The following is a 19,759-nucleotide window of genomic DNA, read 5'->3' as shown; positions in this document are numbered from 1 at the left end:
TTCTTGGTTGTATTTACTGCTTTGTCACTATGAAGAGTCAGACCATAAAATATCCTGCTATTAAGAGAACTACTTTAATTGTTTTGCAAGTTTGGGGAGTCAAACTTGAGGAGTCAGACCACAAGGCAAGCAGGATAATAGTGAGTAAGAGTCAACTTATTTAAAACCTTTGGGTGAGAACACAAAAAGGACTTTTCCAGTTGCAAGGAGGAGTTGTAAAAGTAAAATCACACTCTTTGCCAAAAAAAAAAAAAAAAAAGCAATTTCATATTTATTTTGCTCAGTGTATCTGAGGCAGCTTTTACCAGCATTCAAGGAGGACTCCCCAATCTTTCCACTCAAAAAAAGAAAGGAAGGAAGGAAGGAAGGAAGGAAGGAAATTAAGTGCAACTACTCTTGGAGAAGGAATGAGGGGAGGAAAAGATACCCCACAAACAAGAGCTCCAGAAAAGAACATTTTGGGCTCATAGAAACTTCTTTCTACCTCACTGTGTAACCATGTAACCTAACAAACTTTCACTGAATTAACAGTTACACTTTCAGGTCTGAAATCTAGTGCATAAACTTAATGGCTCATTGTAATATTTATTATTCAACCTTTTGACATTTATTTGTAGCAGTTGAATTGAGGTACCGGGTGCATTATTAGCATTGAAACAGTAAAGTGTTCCAGCTCTACCTTAATAACTGAGTTTTACTTGAGTCTTTAGCCTGAAGTAGTCTGTGGAATGTAAACCAACCCTTCTCCCACCCCGCCCCCACCCTACTCAAAAAAAAAAAAAAAAAAAAAAAACCCGCAATGGGAAAAAAGTAATCCGATTTCTGTCTTCAAAATGCGATAAACCAGGGCTCCAAAGGGGGTGTAACACATTAATGGACTTGTACAAACCATCCTGTGCAGTTTACAACAAAAGGAAGGTAATAGGGTTCAAGAAAATATCTTCCAAAACACTTTTATGAATTAAATTTCCTGAATTTGTGACTAGGTGGAAGAGGTATTGCAGAACCGCCCAGCTGCCATTTCCATATAGGATGGGCCTTGTGAGGAGGTTGGGAATCCTTAGTAGTGTTTAAGGAATACGCCGGCCACAAATCCCCATCCTTCCCAATAATGAGTGATGGTGGACAAGGAAAATTTGCCATGAAATTAAATGGCCTTTTCACTGCTGATGCTACATTGCTGGCTACCTTTTTGCGTCTGTTTATAACTGTAAAATCATCCAGTGTTCCTTCATGTGTCTCAGTTTTACCTGTAGGACGAGGACTTCTAGCTGATTTCAAATTTGGTTTGACTGGAGGTGTCTGAAGTACAGGTCGCTTTCCCAGTACTAGTGTCCGGTAATTTTTTCTCACCCTGGCACCAAATTTATATTCCCCATCCTCAGGTTTTGGAGAACCTAAAGTGCATGAAAGGCCCTGACTCTGAGCCAGTGGGTTTAAGGAAGGAGTTTCTTTTTCAGGGCATGCAAAACCTTCTTCCTTGGCTGTGGTGAACAAGGCGTCCTCCTCCTTACTTTCAGTCACACTGTAAAACTCACCCTTTGTATCATTGCACTCGCACTTAAGCTTATTTGTAATAAGGTCAGGTTCATAGTCTTCATTAGCACTACTGTCTTCTACTTTGATTTTAATATTGTGCAGAAATGGCAAGGTCTTGTCTCCTGTGTTAGTGCAGGGAGTCTCAGTTTTAGTTGCTGCTGCTGCGTCCACCTCAGAATCAGTGTGTGAAGAGGACAAATCCGTAGCAAATTCAGCACAATGAGGGATTTTGGAATCTTTTTCTGAATTTGCCGCTGCTCGCGAAGAATCATTATTTAAGAACCTAGCAGCTATTGTGTTGTTATCTGCACAGTGTGTAGTAGGACTTGCTTGTAGGCATTTCCTCGCCTCTCCGAGTATTCTTTGTTGTGGAAATGTATTGTTTGTCTTTGGGCTAGGTGAAGAGGCCCCCTCCGCCAGGCAGTTAATTGTCAGGTCAGTTCTCTTTACAGTACTGGAAATTTCAGAGTGTGGGAATGTAATCTCAGATACCCTATCGTTCCTTATCTCTGTGAAACAACTCCCCAGGCTGGCGGGGCAGTACACCGGAGACGCTTTGGGGGCCCAGCTCTGCAGATTCCACTCCTCCGGCGACTCCGCTTTGACACTACTCTTGAGGTCGGGAAGTCTGCCGGCATCCTCGAAAGCAGCGGGTTTGGTTGCAGCGGCGGCGGAGGCCAGATGGTACAAGAAGTTGGCCTGCGCCTGCACGCTGGGAGGCTTGCAGAAGCTGGTGCGTCTGAAACGGATACTCTGCACGGACACTTGGCTGGAGCCGGAGCTGGAGTCCGACTCCGTGGACGAGTCCTCCTCCTCCGAGCTGACTTCGCTGGAATCCGAGGCCCCACTGCCCCCCTCCTCCTCCTCTTCCTCCTCCTCTTCCTCTTCTCCCTCCTCCTCCTCCTCCGAGGACACCGAGTTGCTGGAGCTGGACAAACTGGAGCCAAAATCTGAGTCGTTGGCTGCATGGTCCGAGTAGGAGCTGGACTCCGAGTCGCTGCTACAGCTCTCGGGAAAGCTGCCGAGATGGGGCTGAGGCCGGTGGTGATGTGGGGGGTGGTGGTTCGGCGGCGGCTGCTGGGCCCGGTGGTGGTGGTGGTGGTGGTGATGGTGGTGGTGGTGGTGGTGGTGGGGAGGCGTGCAGAAGCCGTTAACCAGATGAAACCTCTCCAGGCAAGTGGCCCCGGCGGCCGCCGCCGCCGCCGCTGCCGCCGCCGCCGCCGCCGCCTTAGCTTTGTAAGACCTGGGCAGCAGGAGCAGGCGGCGGGCGCCAGCGTGGGGCGCGAGCAGGCAGTCCTTGGCGCCCCCGCGCTTGCGCTTGCACCGGTAGGTCAGGCTCACCGGGCCTCCCGCGCCCGCCGCCGCCTTGGGCTCGGGCCCGGCCGCCGACGCCTGGTAGTAGGCGGCGGCGGCGGCGGCGGCGGCGGCAGCGGCGGCGGCGGCGGCGGCGGCAGCCGGGTGCTTGCTGCACAGCAGGCTCCGAAAATAAGCAGGGTCCGAGTGGAAAGCAACGTAGTTTCCCTGGAGCGGGGCAGTTTCATAGTTTAGAGGGGGTTTGCAAGGCGAACGCACGATTTCCGGATAGTGTGAGCCCGGGTATTTGCTAAAAATCTGAGGTAGATGGGTGGCGGGGCGCGCGGCGGCGGCGCCCGGGCGCGGGGACTGCGCGCTGATTGGCAGGGGCCGCGCGGCTCCGCTCAGGCCCCGCCAAAGTTGGTGCTTGTCCTTCCAAAAACCCGGGCGGGGGCTGGCGGCGGCGGCGGCGCGCTCTGGTGGCGGCGCCTTTGTGGCCAGGGCCCGGCCGACCCTCCTGCGCTTGGTCTTGAGGACGCGCTCGGTTTTGCAGGAGGTGTAGAGCGCTTCCACGTCTTCCCGAGAGATGAGCGTGCATTTGGCGGCGTGAAAGGCGATGCTGTTGATTGCCTTGAGTTTCCGCAACTCCTCCAGATCGCAGTGGTGCTTTTTCACTTTCAAATGATCCATGCGCTTGTGCACGGTCGTCCTCGGGATGTTTTTCAGCAGATCCGTGAAGACTTGGGAGAGGGCAAACATTTGCTTTCCTTTAATGATGAGGTAGCCGAGCCTCACGCCATCCACCTCTTCAAAACCTGACTTCAGGTCTCCCATCTCGGGCACTAAATGATCCCCACCATTTGCAGTAAATATATACGTGACGCATACATACACATGTATGTATGTTAATCCTCCACCAGATGCTGCGTGTGTCTCAAGGCATCCTGCTAATAAAATAACAAAGACTGTTATTCCCGGCGAAGGGAGTGCCAAACTCTAGGCAAAATTATTGGAAAAAACAAAAACAAAAACAAAACAAAACATGAAATTACACTGACTTGATTCTTGCTTTTTTTTTTGGTTTTCGTATTTTTTTAAAAAGAGGGAAAAAACCATCCGGTTTCTGATCTGCCAGTGTATTGGTCTAAGTCCCCGATGCAGATCAGTACCTGGGCCCCTCTATTCCTTCCTTCTCCATTGGAGCACTATGATAATGGAATGTGAAGGGAGAAAGAGAAAAGAAATGCAGCTGCTATTCCCGCCGCTGCTTTAGCTACAAATAAAATGACAGAGTGAAGTGAGCTCGTCCGGAGACACCTTCATCAATTAATTCCCCTAAAGCCAGCGCTGATTGGACACTCCTGACAGGTGATGCAATAAAAATTGATATTCCACCCCTTCCCCCCAAAATCTCCCACTAATTAGCATACCCTTATACTGCCACCTCCCCTCCCAAAGTAAATAATACAGTCGGTATATAAATCTTTCCATTAAACTATCGGAGCTCAGAAACAGCCTGACTCACAGACTTCATCTGAACCAGTGTGTGTACGCTTAAAAAAAAAAAAAAAAAAAAAAAAAACCCAGTATACTCGCCTTTAAAGGAATATTGCCTATTTTTTCTTTATTTGCATTTTACCGCTGCAGCTATTATCATTTCAAAGAAAAGCATTTTAAAAACATTATCAAACCGAAATAGACATACCCCACCCCCTTTTCCTTTGGAAAATGGAGCTTAAGCGAAAATGTGCAGAATAGCCTGGTATTTCCCTTATGGGAGTGGAGAAGGAGACCGGCTGGGAGCTCCAAAGTTAAACCCGCGCAGTGAACCACCCCAGTAGACTTACGTTTTGGATTTCTCTCGATTTTCCTTCCCCCCCCCACCCTGAAATGCCTTTTACGACCAGAAACAAAGTTATTTGACCAAGGAAGCAGTTCAAGGCTCCAGCTCCGAAACACTGTAACAATTCAACTGGATTTTGGTTCTCTGCTGGGGGGTGGGGTGGGGAGGAGGTAGTTTCACGTCAGACCCATAACAAAGCATAGATAAGCCAGAAATGTGTACACTTTTCACAATTAACCAGGCTGGATTGGAGGCGGGATCGTCCTAGAGTCCCCAGCACAGTCTTTGCCAGGGTCCTGTTCACGACAGGTCAGAATTCCAGGGAGCAGATTGTTTCTGCAGCAAAGAAAAGAAAATGTAAAACGCCCAAGGTGCTTCCAGAGGTTTTACGTAATAACGATGAAAAGAAAGTGCTGATCTACGACGCAGACTATTTCAGTGGTCTATGATGCTTTCGGTTGGTAGTTTAAATGAATCTTCCACAACTCTCATTTTTTCCATGAAAGCCAAGCATCTGCTTTAGAAAAAAATCACTTTGGATGAATATCAATGTTGTTTAACCTCTTCTTAGTCAAGTTAAAGCATATTTTGGTGTCATTTCCAAGGATATCCAAAATATTGCCGAATGAGAGCAATGGTCTTCCCAGCTGCATTACCAGGATCCCAAGGTGGCTTGTTGGCTCCTTTGCAAAATTTGGCAAAATCTTCTTAACAGTTCGGTGTTTGCAACTACAGCATAAATGCAACCCAGGCATTTATATATTTCCTTGTTCCTCCAAAAATAGACACATCCGTGTGGTTAAAAGAATAAACGGATATTTCTGAGCCTGCAAGAAAAGAATTGTACAATAATTTCTTCCTTCCCATTCAAAAGTTCCAGTTTCCCCTGCTCTGGTCTGGCTAGCACAAGCAGGTATGTCTCAAAAGAAAAAAAAAAAGATAAAAACAGAGGAATCAGACATACAAAAGGTAGTTTGCATGAAATCTCAGCCATAGTTCCCCACCCCCACCCTCATCTCCCTAGTAATTTCCCAGGAATTTTGAAGAGAATTGGGAATTTCAAGAAGTGCATCCGGAAATTAAGGAAGTCTATTTAAGAGAGTCTGTAACTCAGAGGTTGGGATTTGAAAAGTCAGCCCTGGACTACTGTTGCACTCAGCACAGATGTAATCGCCGCTCTTCAACTTAATCAATGTGTGTACAAACCACGATGTCTCGTTCTTGCCTTTGAAATCTAAGGCTAGCATTTCCATCCAAGAAATCAGAGCTACAGCAAATTACATTTTTGTCCCTTGAATGAGAGAAGGATCATTGAATGGATCTCGTGATATTTCAGGCTTTAAACGTAACCGAGAGGCAGCAATGAACAATGCCTCGTCACAGCTAATACCATCCACCGAGTTGCCTTTCTTTTGCATCTGGATCTATCACACCGCGTCTTTTTCTCTTTCACTTTCACAGGAGGCAAAATGCAAAAGGTTTAAGCAGTAAGCAAAGTTTCCAGAAAAAGCGGATGCTGCTGTTTGTTTTTTAAAGTAGAATGACCAGAGTCTTCACTGCCAGCGACAATAATGTCGTTTTAAAATTCCTCCTGATGCACTTATATACTGAAGCTCTCTTCCTCCCACCCCACCCCCATCCAATTCCCCTCCTCCAGCTTTGAGATTTCGACCAAAGAGTCCAACAGCCAAGAAACAGTAAACTCAGAAAAAGCCTTTGAGAAGACATTACAAAAGGTTGGCTAGAACGTCCTTTTTTTTCCTTCTTCTTCTTTTCTTTTCTTTCTTTCTGTCTCTCTCTCTTTTTTTTTTTTTTTGGCCAGGTAGTTCTAGTTGTTCTCCATTCCTACTTAGATTTACACACACACACACACACACACACACACACACACACTCCTACTCCTCCACATGGCAACATGATTTAGTAACCTTTTCAAAATTACCCTTTTTTGCTCTTCCTTCCTCTCTTTCCACCTTTAAAATACTGGAAACATAGGTGGTTCTTAAAACCAGTAGAATATTATGTATTTTTTTAAAAAAACTGAAGGTCCTATCTATTGGGTCAAATAGAGAAAAATAAAGACCAGAGGACTTGGGAAATATGTCTATATATACAATTTATGCAAGTATCTTTACATGTACACTCAGACACCTTTACACTTACACATTTTTAATACTCTTATTACATATCTTTCTTCTTGTCTAATACATTCTTTTGTTCCTTTAACTTCCCCATTATTGTGTGTGTGTGTGTGTGTGTATGTGTAAAGGCGTGAGTGAGCGCATTCGCACGCATGCACACACATACACACACACAGAATGTGACAGACAGCTTTCTTGTGGCCATCAGCACACGTTGCATATCCGGGGTCTTCTCCAGGCACATTGGGGGTCGATCCCGATAAAAAGATCTAGCAGAGGCCCCTGAGCGCTCACACATGAAAGGCAGGGGACTTTAAGATGGATTTGCATGCACACAGGGGATTTCGATCAATAGCTACCAACATTTATGGCTTAGATTATTAATGTGAAAGCTGGCCAAAAGAATGGGGATGAAAAATTAAAGGTGTCTGTTATCAATTATGCTTAAAGTTATGCAATAATTTACTTACTTTGCCTGGATGTGCAGATCCAGATGTATAAAGTACTATTCTTCAAAAGCCAGGGGGTTTCTTTGATAAATTTGTTGACCATGTCAGCTGCCTCAACAATCAAAGATGAACCCAATTCAGATGATGGACTGTATTCAAATTCTTTTTTAAGACAAGATATATCAACTTCTATGTTTCTCAAATGTGTATACATATGTGGGCAGATATGCCCAAATTAACATTTATGTGTATATCTGCCTCTGAGAGTATAGAGAATTACTTATTGAGAATTTAGGCATATATATGATAAGCATTGAGTTTGCTAATTGCATGTAATTATTTACTCAGTGAGGAATGCACAATCTACTCACTATCATAAGAAGTATTTTAGCTTCGGAAACAAAGCTGCTTGCTATAGGAAAATCCACTGTGGCAAATACAGATAGAAGTATATTCTTAATGTCCACTTACTTCTGTATTTGTTGTAAAAAAATCAGTACTTTCAGTTTTTAAAGTGATGGGCTATGAAGGTATGAACATATTTGTCTTTACTTATCCTGTATCAATGTGCTAAATTTATCTTTGGATGTTCTATTTTGATTTATTTTCACTATATTTTATGTTTAAATACCATTGCAATTCAGTCAGACCTCTTTCCTCTGGAGCAAAGTAATGCACACGGCATTTACAGTCTTTTAAATGGTTAGCTGGGAAATGCAGTAGCAATTTGCAGGAGTAGTTTACTAATGGGGAAAGTTCTTTTGAAAACCTGAAGGAAAACCTAAGAGTACTTTTGCATTTCTACACTACAACTGTCATATAATTAAAGTATTGAAGAGCATTAAAATAATCCTTTTCCTTCCAAGCGTTCACCCATACACATATAATTTAAATGAGGATCATCTCCCCACATCACCATCACCACCACCTAACTCTTCACCATATACATTTGTTTTACTGATTGCTGGGCACATTTTGTTCAAAGAGAATTCAGAGAGAAAAGACTAAGGGACATCACAAAGGCCTCAACAATGTAAGTATACTGGTTAGAAGAATAAAAGAAGCCCCTTGTACTATTAGCCAAAAGTAATTATAACACTTACCTATAACACAATCTAAAATAATAATATAAAGTCTCACACGGCTGAATTAATTTAGGATATAGGACAATAAAATCTTGTGATAATCAACAGTTCCTCACCTAAATTTATCTAATTTCACATGTTCTCTGCTTTTTGGGAGGGGAAATGAGAATGGAGGAGGGAATGCTAAATTAAGGAACAGCTTAAATTACAACTTAGTATATTTTGTTTAATTTTTTTCTTTTTGTCTCATCCAAACAAATCAAGGCAACTCTCCAAAAGGGCCCATCCTTCTGTTCTGAGGCATTTTAAAATCCTGTTTTTAACAGAAGTTTGGGACACAGAGTATATGCCATGTTGTCTACTGACCCATAATCAAAATGCAGTGACCTTCTACCCTTTTTTTGCCCCCTGACCCATCTTGAATTCAATGCAGGCTTTATAAATTTGCAAATCCTTGGAGGTAAAGGGGTTTTTGTGAGGCTTTGTTCTGAAAAAGCCCTAAGAGTGTACTTTCTAAATCAGACAAAGGTAAAGCAACAAAACCTAGTGGACAAGATTTTATACAGGTGAGCAATAGACAACTCTTTAGATAACATATATTGCAAGCTAAAAAGCAGTTGTAAACACAGGAGACAAGAAGGTTATACATTGCATTAAATTAGAGTGTGGTACAAATCTCTTTTATGATGTAAGAAATGGTTAGGCCACAATCTTCCTGCTCTCCTCATCTCAAGGGCTGTGGGGGACCCTAGTGACCAAGGAAGGAATGGGGGTGGGGGGAAGTGTATAGAGAGACAGGAGGGAGGGAGGAAGGGAAAGAAAGAGAGGAGCGAAAACTGATCTGAATCTACAGGCACATTCTCTTATCTTTCCTGCTATCAGCCAGTTTAAAGGACACCATAATTATGATGGTGATAAAACAATGCCTGCTTATGTGTGCTGAATAAATAAAGAATGTTTACAGCTAAAGAATCTTTTAATTCCAATTAAACGCTATCAACGAAAAGCCACTTTTCCTACTGCAACAGCCTTTCCCCCCAATTATCTTGTTTTGTTGCAGTATTTTCCTATGAGACACCAGGGCTTCTCACAATTGATCCTGAATGTAGAAAAAAAAAAAAAAAACCAACCTGAGAAAGTAGAGTTCAACGTTGATATATTAAATAATACACAAATATCAAGACCTCCAATGTATTTGTGGGGCCCAAATTTTTGTTTATTTTCCACAAGGGTCAAATGTATAGAAACTGAAGTGATGATACCGAGTGTTGAGGCCTACCTATAGGCTGCTGAAGACAGACAGAAAGTCTGAGCACCCATGAGGGGAGAAGGGAAACATAAGACATGTGGGGCCTGATGGTCTCTGGAAAGGGAATCCTCTGGTTCTGTTCCCCTGGCTTCAGCCCAAATCCTTCTAGGAGCACTGGAGCCAATCACTGTCTTCCACTGCGGCAGCTACTGGGCGCACACAAAAAAAGCGGGAGATCAAAAAATCCCAAGTTCGCATTTATAGATACACAAGGATCATTTCATATTCATGACTTCAACAAATCACATCATAATCAGATTTAAACAAGGTTTGGGCAGCAATGCCCACTGGGCTGGGCACTAAACACCCACAAATATCACCCCCTAACCGGAAAAGTTGTTTTTGTTTTTGTTTTTAAATGTTGGAATCATAGAATGAAAAGTCTTTCAACTTTGAAAAGCTTACTTTTCGCTTTTGAGGCCAATTTTGACAGTAACAAATTTCAAATAAACGTCTCTCTTTATGTCATTCCACAACATTATAATTCAAACTTCTATTTCCTTCCTTTTTCAGTTCCAGTGGTGTGTTTTGTTTGTGTTTTTGAAAAACACAGGACATAACAAACATCGTGGAAAACGTACTGGTTCAGTAAATGCCCTTACAGATCTGCCTTTTAACTCCATCTGTCTAAGTAGCACGTTGCTAAGTATAAACTAAAAACAAAACAAAACAAAACAAAACAAAAAAACAAACAAACAAACAAACAAAAACCCACAAAAACTTTACTCCAAGAAATATCTAATATTTCCTGGCAAATCCTATTTGGTGATGTGGTACAAAAATACAGCGGTAAAAAATTTCAGGGTATCCTTAAGTTTTCTGGGTAGTTGCAGGCCCCTTTCCTTTTGAAAGTTTAGAGCTCCAATACCCTCAATTCTACTGGCAGAATTAGGATGGACCTAGAGGGTCCTAAACGTGACCGATTCACTAAGGCGGGGGGCTACAGCTTGCAGCAACGTGCTCGGCAACTTAATCCTACGCTAAAAGAGGGCAGAGAGCGAAAAAGAATGGAATACAAACTCTCCCGACATTCGTAGTTACTTTCAAGGTGGATTGTATATTTTAAGGCTGATGGGAACGCCTGGTTTTTGGAGCAAAAAGAAGAGAAGGTAAGTGTTTGTCCTTGTATCCACCAGTTCGTAGAGAAACAATGAAAGAACAAAGGGAACCACTTCTCCATCTGAACATTTTCTGTATCTTCCTCGGTTCCAAGCTTTTTAGCTTGCGAGGGGATTCGCCTTACTCTACCTTAGGTAGTTGTTGCTAGGCTTGTTGAACTAAGGATGAGAAAAAAAGTTGAGCGGCAGTGTAAATATAGACTAAATAATAATAAGAAAGGCTTGCTGTGGCGAATCTCCACAGCGCCAATCGCAGTAACTTACAGCAGAAGTTGCTAAATGCATGTAAGGCAAAGCCCAGGAAATAACCTTTACATTACAGATTTCGAACTCGGCTATTTAAATAGCCTTTCTTGCTCTTTGAAAGGATCTGCGTACAAAATCTTTAGGTGCTGTCCATGGCAAGGGGGTGGTGTACTGTTTTGCTCGAAGAATGTTCTCTATTGCTATGTGGAAAAGAATTTGTAAAAAGGAAAGGGGATTCAAGTATTGACGCTACTGTTTGCTAATAGAAGTGGCAGCGGCGGCCCGGAAAGGCGAGAGATTCGTATTTAAATGTATTTGCTTTGGGGGTACGGTGGTTATCGGCAAGTCTGCCTTTGTGGGTCTCTGTGGTTGAATGAGTAAGTGACCGAGTGCCGACGGCATTATATAAATGGATTGGTGTGTGGGGGGAGCCCCAAAGCGGTCGAGCACGTGAAACACACATTTTTTTACTGCCCCCCAAGCGGCGACCAAGCCCCCCTCCACCCCACCCCAAATCCGTATAATACCTGCCCAGTTACAGTGACACATGTTTATGTTTATAGTCCTGGTTTGTAGTAGTGTCAAGAGCCACAGCAAGAGGAGGGGGAGGAGAGAAGAGAGGGAGGAGTAAATGCAGCCACCCCCACTTGTTGTTAAAGCAAATTTACTGCGTTATTGCAAGCCCCGTACGGGGGGCTGGGAAGTGAGTTGAGAGGAAGGGTAGAGTTGGGTAGTGTGTTGGTGGTGGAAGGGGGGGTGGGGTTAGGAGATCCGGGATGGAGCTACTCTCTCCAGCGGCCCGGGAAAAGCAGCTCGGTCAACAGGGGAGCATGCTGGCGCGGTCGAAAACAAAAAGGTTCCTCCTGCTGGCTGTGTTCACGTGGGGGGCTCTGCTCGCGGGGCTCCAGGGCCCTGACCTCTGACCCCGGCTCCTCTCCGCGCTCTCCCGGTGCCGCGCGGCCACTTTTTACCCAGGATCCCTCGCGCGGGCCGCGCTCGTGCCGAGCTCGAGTCCTTCCTAATCCTCCATTCCCCGATTTCCATCCCCTCCCCCCCGTCTCCCCCCTCGTCTCCCCCCCACCCCTGCCGGCAGCCCCGGGGGAGGATTCTCCGGCTGGGAACCCCCGCCCCACCCCCACCCCCACCCCGAGAGCACCGGCCGCTCGGCCGCAGAGAGGCCGCGTGGGGCGGGGAGTGCAGAGCCGGCCTCCCCTACCGGGCCGGGCCTGCGGGGGAGGGGAGAGAAGGGGAAGATGGGGAGGAGACCCGAGGGGAGGGGGGCCGGGCGGTCCGGCCCCGTTGCCCTGCTGCGGCCTGGACCTGTTGACTGCTATTGGTCCGCCTGTCCCGCGCCCTCTCCCTGCCCGCGGCAGCCGGGTCCTTCCGCGGAAACGTGGGGAGGAAATAAGGATGGCTGTTTTCTCCGCCTCCCTCTAACTTTATTTTTTTTTTTTTTGGGGGGGGGGGTGTTGAGAAAGCAAAGTAATCTCATCCGCTGCCCTATCCTTTCTCATAAAGTACCGTCATGCGCGGGCCCACCGCCCTCTCGGCCCCCGCTATTTAAAACCTCCATCCACTCTTCCCCTGGCTGGCTACTCTGCTCGGAGCTCGAGGGCCCTGGACGCCCCCGCTGGGCCTCCCCCCGCACCCCTCCCGTCTGGCCCGGCTTCGTCCCCAGCGAATTGTGTTGCTTTTCTTCCCTAGAAGCTCCCTTGTCCACGTTCCACTCTTTTTCCGTCCCAGGAGGCGGAAGATAAAACCTCTGATTTGCTGCGTGCTGCCGGACATATTCTCTGCCCTCTCGTCAAAACGCATTTGATGGAGAGTTTAAAAATAACAATATTTAAAGAAGGAAATAAAAAGAGAGGGGAGAGTTCTTTTGCCAGTTTGGACGACAGAAATACGTTAAAATTGAACAAAAATACGAAATGCATTTAGAGTTAAAGGGTTTTATTGAATTTGCTGTATTTCCTTTTAGATTTTGGATTTCCTGAGGAATATTTCCCGGAGGGAAATAGCATATTAAAGTTCAGGTGTAAGTGAGACATTCCGACCACTTCTGGAAATAAAGGAGGAAATTTTAAATATATATCATCGAAATAGCGGGAAGGCGGCCGCAGCCAAAGCTGGAGTCGCCGAAGGAAGCGCCGCGGTGTTGTAGTCTGGAGGAGGTGGAGGAGGAGGAGGAGGGCCAGCCTGGGAAAGGGAAGGAGGCGCGCGGAGGCGGCGGGGCGCTGGGCGGCAGGGCGGGCGCCGGGCCGGGCTGCGGGCTGCGCCGCTCGGGAGGAACGCTGCGGCAGGCCAGGCGAGCGCGAAAACGCGGGCGGGGAGGGCCGCGGTGGGCGGGGCCGGGCGCGCCGCCGGCGCCGCCAGGGAAGCGGGAGCCGGGCTCCTCTCGCCCGGCCGCCCCCATTGTTCGGCCCTTTAGCTGCAGTTAGCTGTTCTCCGAGCGCGTCCTTCGCGAGGGAGGGGTCCTGCGGCCCAATTCGACCCCTACCCCCACCTCCCCGAACTCCAACGCTCGGGCCGGGTCGAGTCGGCGCCGCAAGTTTTATTATCAGACTCGGCCACCGAGGGGTTTCCAACTCAAGACCCTGTAGAAAGGAGGCTTTACAATGTGCCACTAAATTGAAGGAAGCTGGGCGAGCCTGCAACTCACACATTAAAAGAAGAGGGAGAGCAGCACAGATCTGTTTATAAAGTGATAACTAGATAGAGACAAATGTGGGCAATTTTTTTTTTTTCTGGATCCGGAAAGTTAGAGCAGATTTTATCATTTTAAATATCTTTAACATATGGATACGAAAGTGAATGTCGGGGTTCAAAGGAGTTCGGAAAAGCATGTTTCGCTGTCTCTATTTGTTATTATTCAGCTCTTTGTTGTATACAAAGTAAAATTTAAAAGCAGGGGCTGAGCTACCCTTAACAAAAACAGGCTTCATTTCTTAACCCGAGATGCGTTTTCAAAATAACAGTGAAATTCAAAAGGGAAAAACGTGTCATTTGCTTTTAAACCACGTTTTGGAAACAATTGCAACCCACCTACGAAACTGTTTTCCTTTGTGAGACAAGTGGAAAAAATATTTCTGGCAAACTTCACAGTTCTAAAAAATGAAGATTTCCAACAAGTGCTCGCGAGTCTTGAAGACAAGACCAAAGTCATCGTGCGTGAAAACTCAGGAAGAAATAATTTCAATCCTTTGGCCCAAACCTTACTAGGGCAAGAGGGTAATTTTAACTCAGATTTATAATAGACTTTGCGGAAATTCCTTCTAAAATACCCATTACTGGTCTGCGTATGATGCAGCACTGTTTCCCAAGGTGGATTTTTAAAAACCAATTAGAATTGATCTCTAATGGAATATTGTATTTACACGTCATCATGAAAACATCATTTGACAAGAGTTTTGAATTACAAGAAAGAAGTTAACAGATGATGTTCATAAATAGCATCTGTTTGAAAGAACTCTTAAGAGTCAGTTAAAGGTAGTGGTGATTGTGATTTTGCATTTGAAATGCTATAGAAGTGTTTTTTGCTTTTGAACACTTTCATTTTGCAGATCTTCCTAAAACTTGCATTTCCTCATGGAAATCATTCAGTTATTTGGAGGTATAAGGAGAAATTCTTATGTAAGAAATCGTTTGAAGTATGACCATAGAAAGGTTTGAACAGAGAAAATGAGGTATTCTCAATCTGTTCATTCCTTCCACACTCATCCTCCCATAGTCCCCCTCCCTAACCACTTGGATTCAATTTACATTTTTAATTTATAAGTCTTTGAATATTTAGAATAGCTTTAGAAGTTTATCCGCTATGTAGTTGATTGTAGAAGGTGAATCTTTTTACATATTTTAGTATTTCAGACATTTTTTGGTTTCATTGAAAATTTAAAAAAATGTGTTACAAGTCATGATATACTTGTGAGAAAAACAACAAATGGGTGGAAAAAAGGGCATGAATGGAGGTGGGGATGGAGAGGGATAAGTAGCATTCCTGGTCAGTCTTCGTAATACCTTTCTTTAATATTATGTCATTATATTTTCCACTTGTGCCTGTACCAAAGATCACTGCTTTTTTTTAATTGGAGTAAAGGGCTGCCATATAAAAATTGCCTATATTCTGGCTCTTAAGCACCACAGTAAAGTAAGACTGACAAAAAGTGATCGGAGGCTTGTGTGTTTAATTTGCCAAGAATGTTAAGCTTCATAGGATTCACCCTATGGGGCCATGTTGGACCTTGGCACTGTTACTGTACAATTTTGAGAGATAAATATACATATTATAGATTTTTAAAAATCTAAGATATGATAGGCAAACAGTTTATTAATTGAAGGAATAAAAAAATGAATTTGTCAACCTCATTCTTTCTGGGACACAATGCAGTTAATTAACATATTCTTGGGCTTGTTTCTGGATTTGCTAAGCAGTGGCTCCATTCAGAGAGGAAAACATTTAAATCTTAAAAAGTTGTCTTCTTTGGTGCAAATAGTATTTAGCAACTCAGTTTAATTTCTTCTTCTCTTTTTAAGTCCAAGATTTGTTTCATTTCTTTCAAGGTCTCTTCCATTGCAAAAACTGATTTTCCTCTTTTCTATGTCCAGAATCTTTTCACCTACACAACCTTATTGTCTTCTATAAGCAGACACCTAAAAAGGTCACTTTAATCACACTTTAATTGTAACAGAAATGCATATCTTCAGTGTCAGTAAAAAAATGGGAACGACCTCACACTTCTTACATTATATTGATGATTCTCTGAAAAGTCAGACACTTAGCACCCTTAAGTATTGTTGAATCATGGGAAAAAATAGTCCAACTCTGAAATGTTATTGAGGTTTATGCAATGCGTAGGAAATCTAAAGGTATCTTTTAGATATTATTTTTCTATTGGTAATTACATGGTGTTTTACTCAAAAATGTAAATACAACCAATATGTATCAATTTTATAGCAGAAGGAGTAGCTACGTAGCCAAACACAAGATTAACCAAGCCAAACCTTTTAAAGTAAATATTAGGCCTTGATTCTTAAAACTATTTTAAAATTTAGATCATGTACAATTTAAATTTCAGAATTACCTACCTAAACTTTCCATTTTTAACTGTATCTCACAATAATATTAATTGTGATTGGTTCTAGGTTAGAGTCTATTTTATAAGAAAATGATGACTTTTACATGAAAAGGTGGTTAACATTTGAAGACTACTTAAATATAGACCATTCTAAACTACCCAGTAAATAAAAACTCTTCACCAATATTAATTTCAATTATTGAAAATCTTAAAGATTTTTTAAAGAGACCAATTTATCTGAAAATTTCTGTTATTCATTACTTAAATATTTTAGTTCGGTCGAACATACAAAATAAAGTCTTGCTTTGGAGAATAAGACTCAGATTGCAATGAGCTTTTAAGCACAAGAATCATAGATTAAATGAATATTGTGGGCCTACTACGTGCAAAAGACTTGCTAGGTGGTATGGTGAATTAAAAAAAAGTCACCTGGTAAGATCAACATGCTTCATTAAATGGAATTTCCCCACAGCCATTATCAGAATATCAATTGAAAACATAATTGAAATGAATACTTTTTAATGAAATTTCTAATAGTACTCCATAATATAGGTGCTGTGTGTGTGTTTGTATCTAGTATAAAGACACAACAGCCACTTATTGTGAGATTAATAAAACTAGTTTCATTCAATATTTTTATCATACTAGCATAAATACACACATGGCTGATAATAAACTTTTCATGTAAAATGCAGGGAACTTTGGGTATTCAGGGATTCCTTTATGCAAAAGAGGATATATCTGAAAGTTTGTACAGATCATAAGATATTGTCCTTTTTACATTCTCCAAATTATTTATTTAGAAACAAGATTATAGTTTCTGGTGAGGTTTAGTAGATGAATGAAATCTAATAATTGCTTTTTGTTGTAAAATCTCGATGTCAATTGCCTTCTGTTTTTAAAACTTTAGTATCAGAGCCAATACAGAATTTTAAACACTTTGTAGAGGTCAAGAATCTGAGTTAAGGAAAATGCATTTAGTCTTAACATTATAGAAATATACGTCCATTTCTATACCTCATTATAGAAATATACCTCAACAATGGATATAATAGACTAAATACAATGTGCACAAACAGAAGGGAAATAAAACTTAATTTTATAAGTGGGATAAATCCAAGCAATACCAACCTATGAACCAATTTAGTTTTAAATATTTCTTTCATAGTATCTACTTACATAAATGATTATTGAAAAGGAAATCCAAAAATTTGGTTCCTAGGTTGAGGGATAAAGAAAATTATAAGAAGATATATTACCCATAAAGAAAAAAAATACAGTTTCCCATTATAGTAGGGTTAGAGGTTACATCATAAAATACTTTACTTGAGTTTTTTGTGGTTTGCCTCAGATGATTAGTTCAGAGAAATAGATGAGCCAGTACTGAAATAGCTGCTGTTATGTGAAAATACTGAGGACAACAGGCTTTTGTTTTATTCTACAGGTACTAGATACTAGATATATATATATATAGATATATATAGATAGATAGATATATATGTTTTTCAAAAGGTATTTTGAGAATGAGGGATCAGATTTAAAGGGTAGCATTATTTTAAGACTGAAATTGTCCTTTTCTATGAAGTATTCTATAAATCCCAAGGACCTTTTTTCCCTTATTACCATGTATTTTTAAAAACTTACTTGAACTTTAACAATTATGGCAATTTATAAGTTTTATCCATTCTATGATATGAGAATTAGCATATTCAATAATCATATACATGTCTATGTATGTGTGTTTCTCTACAGAGATATATCTCTATATAGATAGATAGCTATGTATGAATGGGTATATATCTCACACAAAGGACAAATATAACTTGCTTACTGCTGTATTTCCTGTATCCAAAACAGTCCCTGGTTCACATTAAATGTTCAATAAATATTTACTACATGGATAAATAATTAACTGTATATCTGAACTGTTTTATAATGTCTGTTATTCTCCTTTTCACTTAATATTTTATAGAAATATTTTAAGTATTATACTTTTGATATACAAGAAAAGTTCTGTATCTGGTAGGTGAGTTGAAATTAGAGGGGCCTATTTATATACATTATATTTTTTCTTATAATTTTCATAACTCAACATTTAACATGTTAAATATCACTTTTAAATAATTTGACATATTTTATCAACATTTATATGTACATCTTTAATAAAGTTTCATGCTTTTTTTATATATAGGCCTGTTCTTATGAAATAGTGTATGTTCTCTATTTTTCTAATATTTTCAAAATTTCTTATGATGTGTTTTATTTTGAAGAGTGTTTACCTATATTTCTTTTATTGTTACACCATAGGATAAAGTACCTATCCTTCTCTACATATAAATTAATTATTTTATAAAAACTAGGCTCCAATGCACTAAAAATAAAATGAATATATCTTGAATAATTAGTGCATTACGGTTTGACCACAGTGTTTGGGAAGGGAAGTTTCACATTGATTTTAACTCAAAATTACTCTTCATTGGAAGTCTGAGCCTGAGCAGGAATTGTATGTTGAACTGGTATCCCTTGTAAAAGGGTAAAGATAAAATACACAGTAAGACACACAATTCAATACAGTTTTGTTTGAAGGTGGTTTTAATTTTACAAATATCAATGGCATTTTAAGAACATAATTATTAGATGTTCAGAAATTTATTAATTGCTGCCATACCCCCCAAAAGAATTTGCATTGTAGAAGTATGTAATCTTTTTGTCATGTTCTCCCAATGACCTAACAGCTAAAAGAGAATTCTCATTTTTGTATGTATCTTTAGTGTACATTTTCCCTTACACTTTTAGTAGATTTCCGTTTATGCAATGCGTAGGAAATCAAAGCTATTTCACTTAGCTTTTAGAATGTTTGAGTATATTTGTAACATGCTTGCATTGTGTAATATCTATTATAATTCTTAAATAGATTTCTAGCAATTAATTTGAAATGGAAAAAACAGCCATGCTACCATTTTTTTTCCTTTATGAGAACATTTGGAATCCTTTTAAAGATTAAAACAGTCAACCTTTTGGTGACTGGCTGGGAGGACTTGGGTCTGTCTTCCTTTAGCACTGAGTAACTCCATTTTCCAGATCTTTACATTATATTGCTAATTCCTGATAAACAACCATTTTTGTACCCGCAAATTATTAACCTAAGCCATTAATTCACCTTGTAAGTATGCCTGTCACTTAAACAAAGTATATTCCTATTTCATGCTAAACTTTCATAATTAGACACTTTTTACCCAAAATCAGTCTCGGGCTTACAAGGATACATAGGGGGTAGGGCAACAGTGGAAGATTTTACAGCTCAAAACTGCGTAGTATTTGGCTAATTAATCTATTCAGACAGGCCTAATCCATTTTCTATCTGTGAGGAGTGAGCTCCCATCTTTCTGCCACTGAAATCACCTTAAAAAAATAAGTGACGTTAAAATTTTCAAGAGTAAATTTGGAGTACAGAACCGGATCAGAGAAATCATCAATCAAACCTGGACTCTCCTATCTTGTGTTATCATTTGTTGACTGACTACAACTGGGGTTCCTTTATTCTTTGGTATCATATTACTGCATTTTCCAGATCACCACATTATATTGCTAATTCTTGATTAACAAGCAACCTGAAGGTATCGTTGGTGTTCCTTCTTTTGAGTATTACCCTAACCCAGGCTTT

General features: G+C 41.5%; 1 protein-coding gene across 2 annotated transcripts; it reads right to left on the bottom strand.

The window, feature by feature from the left end:
- Positions 1-802: 802 nt before the first annotated feature.
- Positions 803-4,829, bottom strand: SKIDA1 (SKI/DACH domain containing 1). Of its 2 annotated transcripts, none has more exons than XM_047743444.1 (2): positions 4,680-4,829; positions 803-3,779 (listed from the first exon to the last, which is right to left on the bottom strand). In XM_047743444.1, the coding sequence occupies exon 2, from the start codon at positions 3,664-3,666 to the stop codon at positions 955-957; it is 2,712 nt and encodes a 903-aa protein (XP_047599400.1). In that variant the 5' UTR covers positions 3,667-3,779; positions 4,680-4,829; the 3' UTR covers positions 803-954. The 2 variants fall into 2 exon arrangements, with proteins under 2 accessions (XP_047599400.1, XP_047599399.1); XM_047743443.1 differs by lacking the exon at positions 4,680-4,829 and adding an exon at positions 3,891-4,029.
- Positions 4,830-19,759: the final 14,930 nt, after the last annotated feature.

This window comes from Lutra lutra, chromosome 8, assembly GCF_902655055.1.
Source record: "Lutra lutra chromosome 8, mLutLut1.2, whole genome shotgun sequence".
Taxonomy (NCBI): domain Eukaryota; kingdom Metazoa; phylum Chordata; class Mammalia; order Carnivora; family Mustelidae; genus Lutra; species Lutra lutra.
The sequence above is the reverse complement of the archived record's forward strand: the minus strand, read 5'-3'. Positions and strand labels throughout refer to the sequence as shown.

Excerpts from the sequence above, each read along its gene's own strand:
- SKIDA1 (XM_047743443.1), bottom strand. The coding sequence starts at position 3,948 with ATGGTTTTTTCCCTCTTTTTAAAAAAATACGAAAACCAAAAAAAAAAG. Across the intron at positions 3,780-3,890 it reads AAAAAAAAAGCAAGAATCAA|CAGGATGCCTTGAGACACAC; the intron begins GTCAGTGTAATT and ends TTATTTTATTAG.